At 38.2% G+C, this 16,548-nt stretch overlaps 1 protein-coding gene across 1 annotated transcript; it reads right to left on the reverse strand.

Annotated features, from left to right (window-relative positions):
* Window positions 1–10,175: 10,175 nt before the first annotated feature.
* Window positions 10,176–15,323, reverse strand: phyl (phyllopod). The gene is made up of 2 exons (XM_073990977.1): window positions 14,652–15,323; window positions 10,176–11,899 (listed from the first exon to the last, which is right to left on the reverse strand). Exons 1-2 carry the CDS (start codon window positions 14,787–14,789, stop codon window positions 10,766–10,768), a joined length of 1,272 nt encoding a protein of 423 aa, XP_073847078.1. The 5' UTR covers window positions 14,790–15,323; the 3' UTR covers window positions 10,176–10,765.
* Window positions 15,324–16,548: the final 1,225 nt, after the last annotated feature.

Consider the following 16,548-nt stretch of genomic DNA (forward strand, 5'->3'; position numbering starts at 1 on the left):
GTTATAATCGAATCAGTGTCGTTGGACGTTGCAGAATTGTATTCATCATTGGGGTTTGGGATGTTTGTTTTGTTGTTAAAATTATTCTATACTGTATTGGGACGCCCGATTATCAATGAGGATCCGTTCTAATACAGTTAGTACCCTAACTGCAAACCTTGAAATAACGATAGGCACGAATTCGCCAGACAAAAAAAAAAAATAAAACAAAAACGTTAGGGAATCTCTGATTCATAGGAGATCACTACGTGGATAACCTTTGAAGGAGCTGTTTCATCTCCACTCTCTCTCTCTCGCAAAAGCTGTGAAAGTTTCAACGTGTGGCTTTAAAGATAGCGCACATGTCAAATGAATCCTCATAAAGTGGGTTAATTCGGCAAAAAGGTCTAGTATAACCGTGCTATAACATAATTTTTAATACAATTTGATTGTGTTTCGTTACACATAGTTTTTATATTTCTGCACTTACAACAAACATACAGGTATGTTCGTTCTGAGACACATTTCACCTCCCACTTCACGCCTCAAGCATTTTATTCACCCATTTACACTTATTTTTCGAGTATTTCATGGACGGACTAAGGTGTACTGTACTGTACCCCCGCCGGGGATAACAAACATGGCGCTGTGCGGGGGATTGACGCCAAAGGCTATGCATCCTTCTTGTCCGAAACCCACATAATACACTGAAATATCACAGTGTATCTTTGGGATGAGTGGCGTATGTATATTTGGTTATTGATCTCCTATCAAAACAATTCGAGATCCCCTAACACCGGGGTGCTAAGCGACCACGTGCCCATCGGTATTTGCAGTCAGTCAATGATGATCACTGGTTGCTGGTGGAGGGTCTTCTAAGGAGGGTCATAACCTCCGATTATGTGGACGAGAGGAAGGTCGGCTTTGGCAGGGCAGCCGTATTCAGAGGCGTCAAGGTCATAACTGCATCATCCTCGCGAGGTTTCCTTATTCAAGCAGTGAATGGCTCTGATTCTCTTTGGGACGGCTGCAGGCTGGGTGCGATTTCTATCCAGACCGACAGCTGAAAACTAGTGAGCTCTTTCCCCGAAGGGTGAGATACCTTGATGAAGTTCACTATGGACAGCTCGAGTGCTGATTTCATTAAGGCATGTAAGGGAGAGCTGAACTTCGTGTTGGGTTGGCTTCGGTTCCTCTTCCCGCAGGCTCAGTAACGAATGTAGGCATCAGGGCCTCTGCGTTGTGCAAATCAACCTGCACCACTGCAAAGCGGCAGCTGCCGAACTCCTTCTCTCCCTTACAAAGTCTGAGATTGACATCGCTTTGGTCCAGGAACCCTATTTGTATAAAAATAGGGTTTGTGGATTAAACGATGGGCGATACTCCCTTTTTTACACTACGAATGTGGAGAAGGTAAGAACCTGTATTATAGCGAAGAAAAGTCTAAATCTTTTTCATATCTATAATTACAGTGATAGCGATACGGCAGTAGTGAGGCTGGAAGTAGGATCCGGAAGGCCTTGGTGCTAGCATAGGTCTACATGTAGTATGAGGTACCTGACCCACCAAGTCGATTGGTGCGCAAAGAAGTGGACGATATCTCGGGCAGTTGCAACTTAGTAATGGGCTGTGATGCAAATGCCCATCACTTCCACTGGGGGAGCAGTGAAACCAATACGAGAGGTGAGTCCATATTCGATTTTACTTTAAATGTTATAGGGGAAATACGGCCACCTTCCAGAATAGGGCAAGGGAGGAGGTAATAGACCTCACCCTTACAAATATGGAGGATACTTCCATAACAAACTGGAGGGTATCGGATGAATGCTCCTTTTCGGACCATAGGACGATACACTTTCGAGTCTCGTGTGGAAGCAAACGCCAACCACCTCATAGGAATCCCAGGAGAACCAAGTGAGAGAAATAAAACTCTATGGTCTCTTCAAGACTGCGTGAAATTCCTAAACTTCGCACAGAGAGGGAAGTTGACAGTCGGGTTGAGGATCTCACAAATGTTCTCAGGGACTGCTATGAAACGACTTGCCCGTTGACTTATCCAGGTAGGAGAACACATCCCGCTTGGTGCAACAAAGATCTGGCAAACCTCAGGAAGGATAGCAGGAGGGCATATAACAAGTCGAGCAGGACCACAATTAGTATGGGCTGGGATTTGTATATAAATGGTTTCAATAGGTACAAAAGTGAGGTCAGGAAAGCCAAGAGAAGCTCCTGGACTTTAGTGAGTCGACAGAGGGAGTAAACGAAGCGGCAAGATTTCGTAAGGTGATTTCAAAAGACCCCAAACCTATTGGGAGCATCAAGCGAAGTGATGGTACGTGGACGAACTCCGCTCTAGAGACTTTTCACCTATTGGCAGAGACCCACTTTCCGGGATGCAGGGATCTTCGTTGATATGTTGATAAGGGATTCAAGGATTTCTTGGGCGATCAGCACTTTTCAGGCCTATAAATCTCCTGGCCCAGATGGTGTTATTCCGGCGATGCTTCAGAACGCACCGCCGATGTCGGGTGCTGTCGCACATACCGGCACTGTGGAAAGAGGTAACAGTGACTTATATTCCCAAGGCTGGGAAGCCAAGCCACGCGTTGTCGAAGGACTACAGACCGATTAGTCTGTCCTCTTTTCTATCGAAAACTTTAGATAGGCTGCTCGACTTGGAGATTAGATCGTGAACTTATAAGCAGCTCAGAGCATGCTTATATAAAAGGGAAATCTACATAAACAACGCTACACGAGGTAGTGGGTTATATAGAGAAGAACATGGATAAGGAAGAAGGAGCGTTTAATAATGTGAAACTTGAATCCATTCATTCTTCTCTAGAGCTATTGAGTGTCCCCTATATCCTAATTAACTAGATTGATAGAATAGATCAGACTTATCAATTCCAGCATTGGAGAGAGTCCCACAAGGAATAATACACTGGTTGTATAGGACAGTGGCATGTCCCATTTTGACCTGTGGTTGTCTTGTATGGTGGCATGCCCTAAGTAATAATTGCAATATGTCCAAGTTAGCTAACTTAGCTAACTGTGCAACGAGCTGCGTCAATTCTCTTTACTGGAGCACCAAGAAGCACCCCTCAGGCAGCATTGAATGTCATACTGAACATCCAGCCCATGGATATTCTTGTACAGTATCAAGCATCACGATCTGCCTTGAGGCTTAAGGAGGTAAATCTGTGGCGTTGTTCACGCCTTGGACATGTAAGCGTTCTACAGCGGATAGCTAGTCAGATTGAGTTAATAGACGGGGGAGGTGAGACTGACTACATTTCACCAAGCCTGGACTTTGACATAGGGGATGTAATAATCCCTGATAGAAGTGAATGGGAACAAGGCAGAGCACTTTCCGATAGCATATTAATCTTCATCGATGGGTCGAACATGGAATGAGGCACGGGATCTGGAATGTTTTGTGAATAACTAAATATCAGGAACTCATGTAAGCTTAATGACAATTGCAGTCTTTTTCAGACAGAGGTCTTTGCGGTTTGGAAAGCCTTAGAGCTACTAGTGGGAATGACGGACCTTGTAGATAGGATACGTTGATAGCCAGACTGCTCTAAAAGCGTTAAGGCCTGGATACATAAGCTGCTTTGCCTGGTTGCCTTGCTTTCCTGCTTCATTTCTGACATAATAAAAATACAAGAATAAAGAAGGCCGAGCGAATTTCGAACTGGGTTGCCCTTTTCTTTTTTATTCTTTTATCAGAAGTAAGCAAGGTAAGCAGGCAAGGCAGCTTATGTACGCAGGCCTTTAGGGTCATACACTATTAAATCTAGGACTGTTCAAATTTGTAGGTCTATCTTGAAAACATAGTCGTTAAGTTTTGTTGGGTTCCAGGGAAATGAGATTGTTGATGAATTAGCAATCCTCGGACCTTAGGGTGGGGGACTGTGTCAAGCCACCGCTCTGCTTTTGCCTCGACAAACTCAGTAAGATCTACGCATAGAAAACCGTAAGAGTTCGGCAAGATGTATCTGGATGCAGAATATCGAAGTCAATCTGGCCCGTGTCCTATACTGTACGCAAAGAGACTGTTTGGTGTGCATGAGATACAATCCCTCTCCTATTTTTCCTCTGTTGACCCCGCAATCCTGTTGACCTACTTTAGGAGTCTTAAGTGGCTATGGGCGGGTCAGCATATATCATATCACATATTAAGTAATTATCTCTACCCCATCTCTCTACTTTCCATGTACTTCCTTCTACCTCTTTCCATCTCCCCATCTTCCTTCCCCCCTCCTACCCCATCTCGTATATCTATTTTCAAGAAGAACGCAATGGATCTTTGGTCCAGAACACGACATCACAACCATTTACATATATGTCTCACACATGAAACACACACATCACCACAAGAATTTAATCATGCTCCTCATCAGCTCATCACAATCATCTCATCCTAAACTCAACTCTGTATCCAACGAAGCAATAGTCAAAACCATCAATAATTGTCAGTCTTTTCATCTTTGTGCATCACCATCTTCACAACCCAACCACGTCAAAAACTACAATTCAACACAACACCATTATCATAACCAATATACACCACGTTTTTCCTCAACTCATCAGTCCCAACACATATGTATGTGAAGCCATAGCTCAAAATTATCAACCATCATCATCATCATCTCATGTTTAACTCACTCCTCACTTCTAAAATTTAGCACCACCATCACAACTTTAACACATCTATAACCATCTCTACAACTAACCCCTCTTTCAACAACCAGGGTCTCCGAGTGGAGTGGCTGCCATTACAGCAGCTGCGCATCCTCAAAACTAAACTTAAACCTAAAAGGTGTACTGTTCTTTTTAAATACCCTAGTGAATCTTAGTCCCAAGAAAATCGAAGTGAGAGGTGAAGTGTGTCTCTGAACATGCCCGATAGAAAACGAATATAATAGGTCATTTAGACTAGCCATAAATTCTCGACTGGATTTAATAAATCCAGTACAAATCCCATTGCATTTAGATATACATTTTGGAGGATTTAAATGGCAGTCGGCTGACTTTTGTTCATAGCACAATTACGTCAAAAACGTCAAAAGAATTTTTTGTAAATTGAATTCGTCTCAAAAACATACGTCAAATTACAAATTTATTGTTTAATACTTAAAATGTTAGCACATTATGCTACTAATGCTAACTAAAGAGCAAATAAAGAATTATTTTATCGCAGTTTGCCCATCTAAAATAAATAAACGAATTATTTTATCGTTTAGACATCGTAAATATTAGTCTTGGTTGATTAAAATCAACTTTGTACATCAAAACAAATTTAATTTTTCCGCCTTGTTTACACATTTTTACATTTTAAATTATTTTTAGTGTAGCAATTCACCGATGCATCTACCTTGTTTCTTTTACCAGCTTGCAACTTTTTGTATTTTCTAGCAACATAATGCAAAAAACAGAGTTGTATACGAGGATTTATGACAAATTTAAAACAAATCCACTCAATAGGAGGATTTATATTTGTATGGGAAATCTGGTAGATTTTGGCTAGATTTAGCAAATAAAACCGGATAATATGCTAAATCCGGCTAGTGAAGTCATATCTAAATGGGCTATAAAGCCATGTTTATATTGTAGCCTTTTGCAGGGTTAACCTTCTTTATGAGGATTTATTTGATATATCGACACCTCCAAATAATAGTATGCTAAGTCTAAAAAGTGAGTTTTGCAGGAGAAGCTCTCAAAGTGTGGATTTTTTTTTAACTTTAGTACTATGCTAAGTCAATATTTGTTTATAACTTCTGTTCGGATTGACCGATCATTACCAAAATTTGACAGAATTTAAGTTAAAGGACGTTCGATACCTCCAAATAATAGTTTGCTAATTCTGAACAGTGAGTTTTGCAGGTCAAGCTCTAAAAGTTTGGAAATTTCTTTGACCTTCAGTACTATGCTAAGTAAATATTTGTTTATAACTTCTGTTCGGATTGTCCGATCATTACCAAAATTTTACAGAATTTAAGTTAAAGGACGTTAAATATAAAAATGTAAAGAACTTGAAAACATGCCAAGTCGACTTAGCATACTGTTGTTTGGAGGCGTCGATATAAGCAATGAAATTTACATTTGAAACCAAGTGGGTGTGTTAAATCCGGTCATATATAAACGTACTATAAATGTATGTATAAGCAAAGAGGGTAATTTGTTTATCCATCCCACTCCAGAAGTTAATCTAGAAATTCATTCCTAAAAAATAATTGAAAGTTAATATGCTGTTTATATTATAGGTTTTTGTCAGGTTAACATTCCTTATTCCTTTGAAGTATATGCAATGGAATTAACATTAAAAAACCCAGTGGGTTTGTTAAATCCGGTTATACATACAGTGATTGTCACTGAAAATTATGCAACCTGAAATAAAAACAAGTAAAAAGTTGTTAATTAAAATGGAATAATTTGGGTCCTTTCACAATTTTAGGTGGAACAACTTTTCGACAATGGATAGACTCCTACTGCCTCTCACTATTGCTTAAATTACACTGTGAACACAAATGTTGGGGCAGAGATAATTCCTTTTGGAGATGAAAGCCCTTGGTGTGTGTATATTAAAAACGCTGAAGGACAGATGTGCCGTGAGTCGAACTTCCGCGTTATGGCGTGATGAAGTTTTTGCAAGAGACCCTGTAAGCCATCATGATTTAGCATTATATCTTTGTTTGTTGTTTTTGTAGAGCACTTAAGCAACAGTGAACAAAGATATAACGCTAATTCCTGATGGCCCACAGGGTCTCTAACAAAAATTTCATCACACCATAACGCGGAAGTTCGACTCACGGCGGATCTGTCCTTCGGGATTCATAATATACTCACCAAGGCCTTTCTTCCCCAAGAGGAATTTTCCGTGCCCCAGACTTTCACCTCCATTTTGTTGCACAGTGTTATCTAATCTAATCTAAAAAAATGTGTTCAGTTAGGTGAAAGGTACCACCTACGTGGCTATATCAAAGAGTCAACCTATCTTTAAAATCGGGAGGTACAGTTATATGGGGGATATACCAAAACATGGACCTATATTGACGATTATTTTTGCTTAGACAAAATTGTAGCTAAAATTCGGTTAAAAATTGCAGCTAAAATTCTCAAAATACCGAAAATCGGGAGGTACCGTTATATGGGGGCTATACCAAAACATGGACCTATGTTGACGTTGTTTGGTGGAGATATTTCATGACCACTGAGAATCTCAAATGGCAAATTACAGCTAGTTCGGTTAAAAATTGTAGCTAAAATTCTCAAAATACCGAAAATCGGGAGGTACCGTTATATGGGGACTATAGCATGGACCTATGCCCATATCCTTTGGGATATAAGTTTGTTGATCACTAGGAACCCTAAGTGCCAAATTATAGCTAATTCGGTCTGCAAATGTGGCGAATAACTTCCAAATACCTCAAATCCGGCGGTACCGTTTTATGGGGGCTATACCAAAGAGTGGACCGATTTAGCCCATCTTCGAACTGCCTATGGAAAAAAGACCCTCGGGTGCAAAATTTCAGCACTCTATCTCAATTATTGCGGACGCTAGAGTGATTACAACAGACGGACATGGCTAGATCGTCTTAGAATTTTATCCTGATCAAGAATACATATACTTTATAGGGTCGCAAATGATTAGTTCGATGTGTTACAAACGAAATGACAAACTTAATATACCCTCCATACTATGGTGGAGGGTATAAAAACAAGTAAAAAGTCTTTAAGTTCGGCCGGGCCGAACTTCTTATACGCTCCACCATGAAATAGTTTTAATTAAAATTGTATAATTAGTGTCCTTTTAAAATTTTAGGTGGAAAATTTATTCATAGAAACTCCAATTGCCTAAATTATCTAATCTAATCAAAAAAAATGTGTTCAGCTAGGTGAAAGGTACCACCTACGGGGCTATATAAAAAATTAACCTATCTTTATAATTTTTGGTGGAAAAGTTTCATAACTGCAGGGAAACTCAAAAGTCAAATTGATGACCACTGAGGACCTCAATTGTCAAATTACAGCTAGTTCGAATAAAAATTGTAGCTAAAATTCCCAAAATACCGAAAATCGGGAGGTACCGTTATATGGGGGCTATACCAAAACATGAACCCATGTTGATGATGTTTGGTGGAGAAGTGTCATGGCCACTGAGAACTTTTAATGTAAAACTACAGTTAGTTCCGTTAAAAATTGTAGCTAAAATTCCCAAAATACCGGAAATCGGGAGGTACCGTTATTAGGGGGCTATACCAAAACATGGACCTATGTTGACGATGTTTGGTGGAGAAGTTTCATGATCACTGAGAAGATCAAATGTCAAATTACAGCTAGTTCGGTTAAAAATTTTCAAAATACCAAAAACCGGGAGGTACCGTTTTATGGGGGCTATACCAAAACATGGACCGATATAGCCCATCATCGAACTTGACCTGCCTGCAAACAAAAGACGCATCTTCCCAACAATTCAGCGTCCTATCTCCATGTTTGTGGACGCTAGAGTGATTACCACATATGGACGGAAGGACGGTCATTCATAGATCGACTCAGAATTTTACGCTGATCAAGAATATATATACTTTATAGGGTCGCAAATGATTATTTCAATGCGTTAACAACAACAACAAACATTGTTCCACAACATCCCATACGGGACAAGGGAGACTTCTCTCATATCAATGAGTGCACCCCGAGTCAAATTTAGCTCAATGATATGGTACCTACTGTTTATCGCCGAGTCCGAACGTGTCTTAAGACACCACTTATGGAGAAGTTTTTCAAGGCTGAAATACTCAGGAAATGTCGGGTATTTTGCCACCGTTGAAAAAATGTTTGATGTTGCCTGGCCGGGGAATCGAACCCCCGACCTTCTGCGTGCAAGGCGGGCGTGCATACCATTGCACCACGGTGGCACCCTATTTCAATGCGTTACAAACGGAAAAACAAACTTAATATACCCTCAATACTATGGTAGAGGGTATAATGAAAACGTTGATAACTTGGAAACGAGTTTGGATTTTTTAACAATTCAAAAAACAATTTTGTGGGCTGAAAAGTTGTCTTTAAGATGGCATACAAACATATTACGTTTAAAGTACCGTTATACTAAAATTTTAGCGGAAAACACAAAATGGGCATTTTTAAATTGAGCATTGAAAATGATGCACCGCAATAATTGATTAATAACTTCCGAATTTTTTCGCTTTTTATGCCATTTTAGTAATCAGAATGGTGGAATAATTGGTTCCATATATTTTTCAGTAGTCATGTTTGCTTTTATAAGAACAAAAATTTCAACACCCATTGTTGCCATTCAAGCCAACAATACTATTTCCTTTTGTCGAGTTTCATAGAATCACTCCATTTTTTTTGTGCGGGTTTTTTTTCGTGTTATGTCGTATTTTTGCGGGCATTGTGTGGTATAAAATTCATAGTTCGGATGAAAATCAACATATCCGTAGTAAAATCGATATTTTACTTGTGGAAAAAATCAACACACACCTACATTACATTTAAAAAATGTTCAAAACATTGTTAACAATATTTCTGAAAATTATTTTCAAAGTGCAAACAAGTTTGTTCTATGCCCTGATTTTTACCTTCATCAGGGCAACGCCTTTAAAGAGTAGTATAATATAGGGCAAGAATTGGCTGATGCAGGAATTTCCATATATCTTGTTTGTACGTACTCTGGACATAACCCTTAATGATTTTTCACATTCAGTTTTTGGAAAATAACTTCAAAAACTAGAAATTTCTAGTCAAATTGCTTACAGAAGGACACTAATTACAAGCATGCCAAAATTACGTCAGGAACATCATACTTTCTGTCGGAATCAATGACAAAACTACTAAAAACGATAGGAAACCAATTATTCTACCATTCTGATTACTAAAATGGCATATAAAAGCGAAACATGTGGAAATTATTAATCGATTTTTGTGGTGCATCATTTTCAATGCTCAATTTAAAATATTTTTGTATGCCATCTTAAAGACAACTTTTCAGCTTACAAAACTGTTTTCTGAATTCTTAAAAAATCTAAACTCTTTTCAAGTTATCAACGCTTACATTTTTTATTTCAGGTTGCATCATTTTCAGTGACAGTCATCACTGTATATAAACGTACTATAAGATTGCTACAATTGAACCGAAGATGGGTATTAAAGTAAATTCAAATTAGTTTACGTTTATAATTTCTTTTATATTTTGTTTAAGGTTTTTGATTGTTGTCATTTGTGAGTGTTTTGCTTTTTTCGTAACATTATGATGGCAATTAACTTAAGGTACATACAAATTTTAATAATACTAATAATCGAATGAATAAACTAAAAAAAAAATGAAATTAAGTATATACAAATTAAATTAGATGTGCTATATGTAGGTACACTTACACATGTTTGTTTGGTGTGCACAATATCATTTATATATACAAAAACAAAAAAAATTGAACTAAATAAATTTACAAAATAATACAAATACAGTGTGTATTATATGACATGCATATAATCTCTGTCAGATTGGCTCAATGGCAAATTATTTTAAAATAAATTATAGCGAAATTTGCAGAGTTCGTGTATGTGGTGTTTCGCAGCATTGATTCCTTAATCATTAACGGTATTTTGTGGTTCCATCCCATGGATGGCTTTATAACTAGCGTTTGAGTTTTGCCATTTTACAAGACTAAAAAATTTGACTAAATTTGTGTTGCTTAATTTTTGGTTGGTTGATTGGTTGAATTCTGAATTCTCTCCGTTCAAGCGAGGGTGCAGCTTAAGCCAATGTTATTGAAAGTCCTTTAGGCAAGTTAAAGTTTGTGACAAAATCTGCACAGTCAAGTTGTTGCAACACTTGAGTGGTACTGTCGTCACTTGCTTTTATGTCCTCTGTCATATCTTCTGCTTCGCACAGATCGATTACATCCGTCGTTTGGGAAACATGAAACGCCAACCTTCTTCTGGCCGCACTGCAGTTCATGTTTGTAAATTCATCCGATAGTGTGGGTAGAACTTCCGATATGCTACTGTCGAAGTTCAATAAAATCTCATCGTCTTCGAGTGGTCTTAACCACTTGGGTGACTTTGGTTTTGTAGGACTCATAATTTGTGGTAAGCGTTCTGTTGTGGTGTCGTTACTTCCGTTTCCGCTGTGAGATTCGCGAGACAAGTGAGTTCCCAAGCGTCTCAGCATGGCAACGATTTTACCATCGACTGTGGGATGTTTTGGCAAGTGTAGCCGTTGTTGCTGTGGTTGCTCGATTTCATTTCGTTCTCTTTGTCCGTATTGTCGTTCAGTTGGATACAAAGGAGCCTCACGTATGGCCAATTCTCGCTCCACTTGTACTATGCTGCGCATATAGCTATTTCGCATACGTGTTACTTCCCGGCATTGGCGACACTTTGGTTGAGCTGATAATTTCTTGGCATTGAAGAACTTAACGGAGCTCTTGCGAATCACAATGTATTTGCCACAATCACACAACAGCATATTTTTGTGTTGCAAGCGGCCACGACGAGCCAATTGCACACGGAAATGACGTTTATTGAAATTGATTTTATGGCTGGGTTTAAGATCTGCATCTCGATCTTCTTCTACTGCGGCATTCATCATTGGTACGTCTGGTGTTTGGTCATTTGTGTTGGAGTTTGTTGTGACTAGCGATTGAGATTGTTCGTCAATTGGCTGTGTTTGCTGCTGGGGACTGACACGCGCTATTGGTCGACAAACAGCCGTTTGCTTTTTGGAACCGGAACTTTTTTCGTCCTGCATAACATTGCCACTATTTAGATGGGATCGAAAGGTGCCCGAAGGACTTTCTGCATCATTGCTGTTCAATGCCTGAAGCGAGTGCCAATTGATGAGCCAATTATTGCAGCTGAAGCAGAGATATTTGTCTTCATTTAAAGGCTGTAAAAGAAAGAAACAACAACAAAAAATTTGCTAATTAAAGTTTTAATAATTAAAAGTTGATGGGGCGATGGAATTCAATATTTTATGAGTAGCACATTAATGAGACCGCAAATCAATTATAGGAGTGAACAAATGAAACGCCCTATGAGTTTCATTTGGTGAAATGTCATGGATATTCTGTCCTTGATCCTTGCAGCAAAGGATAGCAACAAAGGGTGCAACTGACACAAAACCTAAACTCGTTGATAATGATCATTACGTTTGGAATAATTATCTGCTTACATATTTTTTTCATTTGGGCCGAACCACCTGCCACCAATTACAACAACAACAATAGTAACCATAACACCAACGAACAAAATTATCGGCATTCATAATAAAAATGCGGTTTTTGTCAGCCAGCTAGACAGACAGACGTTCGTACTTCATTATTGATAACGGCAGATGTCGCATGCCTATTGCTTGCTCTCTGCTCTCTGCCTTATTAACAATGAACTCCACTGCAGAGTCATAAAAGGTGTTACAGGCTGCGAAAGGTTGGCGCGCATGCCTATTCCAAATGCATTCTGCCTGATAAGAGCATGCATACATGTATTTATTACCTGGTGGACAATCGTTAGATACTCCTGAATAAAATTAGGACACTAACCCCCAAAAGGCAAAGACAGATGACGCGTGCGCCGTATCGTGAAAAGGATTTCTAAAGTAAACATAGGCCCTAATCATATTTAAGCATAATTCCACAACGCAAAGGCAACAACGTCATGTGGTAAGTGTTTATGCATAAGAATTGATCACCAGGTGCAAAATACGCTGCTCTGACAAACATATGAATCGGCAAGTTTGTGATAAATAAAAAAACAAAGAGTTCAACATTAAAAACAACAGCAGCAGTATGCAGCAGCAGACAGGCCAGCCCAGAAGCAAGCAAAGGTGCCATAGCTTACCTTACTGGTTGGTTGATTATGCCACAAATACATCTGTCGTTATTCAAAATTATATGCCATATCCGAAAGCTGTACGCATTTTTTGGTTTGCCAAACAACTGACCCGCACAAAATTGGAGCATCAACCGAATTTTAGTGTGCCACAAACATCAAAGTAAAGAACACACAGCTTTCAGGTTTACTATGGAATTTGTACAGTGGGCAAACATGTGTTTATTTTTTTTTTTTTTTTGCATACTCTTAAACTCCGTTTATATATAACCGGATTTAACATACCCACTGGATTTCAAATGTCAATTCCATTGGGTATACGTCAAACAAATCCTGATAATGACGTTAACCCGGCAAAAAGCTATAATATAAACAGCCTAATGTTCAAATAGTTTATGTATTTGTATTTCAAATAGAATATCTGATATTGAAAGTTGTGAATGTATTAGCTATTCGTTTTCTATTTGGACATTCTACAAATAAAACAGTTTTATTTTTAGGGGCTATGATTTTCGGAAAATGGTCCATTCCCCAAACATAAATGTTGCACTTGCTTCACTGTGGCATTTTGGAGAACAGCTGCCATCATTGCACACTGCAGTTTAATGAGCAACATAGGACCTGCATAAAACCAACAGTGAATATCGTCGTATCTTCCTTACACAGCAATGCTGTTAAAGGGCAGCTGACAATTTTATTTTTAGGTTCACGGAATAATAAGTAAAAACAACCTGCTTCTGCGTATACGATATACAAAGGAGCATACTTATGTATGTATGTATTTACATTTTCTCTGAGAAGTGGAAGGCAAATAACAGCATCATGTTGTTCCTTTGGTATTTGTTAGTGTGCGGATGTGTCTCAAATTTCAATGAAGTAGAGTAGCTACTTTGCCAACACCATTTCGTCTTCTTTATGAATAACATGTGATCGATATTTCCAAAATGAAAAAAACAAGAACAGCAGTGCAGCAACAGCAGCACAACAAACACTTTGCCCTAAAACAATGTCAAATCTGTCATCGATCATCCATCCAGTTTTGTTGTTGTTCTTTTTTGTTTGCTTACTGCTGTTCCCCAAAAAGATTCTGTGAGAGGACAACCACTTTCCAGCTACTCACAGACGACAGGAGGGTATCAAATTACGGCGGGAAATGTGGGAATCATGAGAACAAGTGACATCTGTTATGATATGAAATTCACAAAACGCTTGGATATCCGGTGTAAAGGAGTAATCAACCAACCCACCAACAAAACTGTGGTTATTGTCGTCGGTGGCTTATCCGGCTGATTAAAATGTGTAAAATATAGAAAATCCTTGGGTTAATGGTATCACAAGGGTGAGATTTAATATGCGTAAGTTATGACCTGTTTGGCATTGAAAACATTGACAGACGCATAACTTCGACACATTGACATTACATTTATTTTGACCTACTATAATTACGCCTGTATGTATGTATGTACAAACAAATTTACATGTGTATAAATAATATGTAGTTAGTTATACATATCTATACTTTGGCGACAGGATGCTGTAGTGATGCTTTGATAGTGTTTTCTTCGAATTGTGGGGTGGTTGGGCATGAACATTTTTATGTTGAAAGCCAGACACCCACCTCACCCTTTATTGCAGCAAAACCACCCAAGCCAAAAAAGAAACAATGGTGACTCATTTCTAAGTAAAAAGGGAGACAACTGTAACAGAGGTCATGCATTTATTCCCTATTCCGACGAAGTTGTGAAATATTCTATACTAATTTGCCGAATTCCAAAAAGATTCATTAAGGGAGTTTGGTGGAAGATATTTACCTGGAATTTAAATTTCGCTTGAATAAGTTGAACAATGTTTGGTCCTTTGCGGGGTTCGTAAATGTTAATCGTCTGATTTGTATGACAGCCGCAAATGAGACAGGTGCGTTTTAAGTATTCCGATGAATTTTCCGACATTTTTTTTCTATGTTATAGGTAGACACTGCAAATTTTGTTTGTATTTTTTGGTAAATTTCTTCAAAATTTTCAAATTTATATCACAAGGCTAATAATTCCAGCGTGAGTGTGTGTGATTTTTTCTTTTGTATTACGTATGTATTTCTTTAGTTTTCTATCGGTGGTTTCTATAACAATCCTAGGGATACACAAATAAATTTGCGCAAAAAATATCCAAACAAAAACTCGCGCACACACGATATGTCACTACGTCATTCAGGATTCTCACAAATACTCTCGGCGGCGGTACAATAACATAACTCTCTCTCTTTCGATGAGATTTTCACGTTGTTTATAGTAATTTTACGTTTTGAAGGGCTCGTTTGCTCACTTCTTGTTGTGTGCACGTCCTTACAACGTGAAGGTTCAGATGCGAATGAAGTTAAGCTGCCGTTGACAGTTCCTAGCTGGTATTGAACCTTTTTTGTTATTTCGCTTCGTTTCCTTTTCTACTAACATTTTCAACCACTGCTCAGTGGTGTTGACGACTATCTCTTCGTAGTGGTTGTTGGAATATACTGTTTGTTGTGCGTTTTGTATTTGGACATAGTATACAAGCCAGTAGTCGCTGCATGGATGTGAGTCGCAGGAGTTAATGTAGAAACGTTGGTGTGGTTGTGTGTTCGAAAGTTTGGGTATGTTGTTCTTTTAAGGAGTAGTGCCTACCTAGTCCATTGGTTTCTGTTATTGTTGTCAGCAAACCATACACCGTTTAAAAGGTGTGGGGCGGAGGGTTGCGCTCCAATTCCATGAATTAAAATGAAATGATTGAATAGAGACTACTTGACGCTAAGACAGAGTTATTGTTATATAATAGAACATAATGTAAAGTGACAATTAAAATGTATATTGTCATGGAACTTCCTCTAAGGATTCATATGGAAATTTATGTACATATTATTTAGTCAGAAAAGTAAAGTTGCTAGTATGTTTGGATCATGTTGCAATACCTCTGGATTTCAAAAGATATTGTTTTAATTAACTTAAAAGTTGTGAAATATATCTTTTCGCTTTCTTATTCTTTCAGTAGTTCCTCGAAATAAATCGTTCGACAGCAAGATAAGACTAAGGGTTCGATTTTCTTTTGTATCACAAGTTAAATAATTGGTTAAATTATCTTCGATTAAAACTATGAGAAAATTAATAAAAATTATTTCCTTTTCACAAATCTCATATCGAAATCTGACACGTAATCAAACTGGCTTATGGTCGATTATTTAAATTCAATATTCCCGGAAATACAGAGCTCTCTATACAGAACTTATTTCAATTCAATGTTTGATGCCTCCGCTAAATTGATGTGGAACAATTATGTAAAAACTATAGGTTTTTTGTGCAAATCTCTTGCTATTGGTCCTCAAAACAATATTCCGTTAAAATAGGCAACGTTTATTTGCAATTTATAACAAATACGGACTAAAATAAGAATTACCTACCACTTTTAGGTGACAATAAATGTATTGAAAAGGGAAAAGCAGTACTATAAAACGAATCATTTTTGCAAATTTTTGTAGGTATTATGCATTTTTATGACTTTTGCGGTTAATAATGGACCAACAGTGTTGAGTATGATAAAGTTCAGTGATAACAAGTAAGAAAGGCTTTAAGTTCGGCCGGGCCGAACTTGTTATACCCTCCACCATCGAAAAATTAGTTTCCTTTCGTTTATGAAGAAGACTTAATACCAAATTTCAGCAAAACAATGTCGCTAACCTTCAAA

This window comes from Musca autumnalis, unplaced genomic scaffold, assembly GCF_047663935.1.
Source record: "Musca autumnalis isolate F117 unplaced genomic scaffold, ASM4766393v1 scaffold_5, whole genome shotgun sequence".
NCBI lineage: Eukaryota > Metazoa > Arthropoda > Insecta > Diptera > Muscidae > Musca > Musca autumnalis.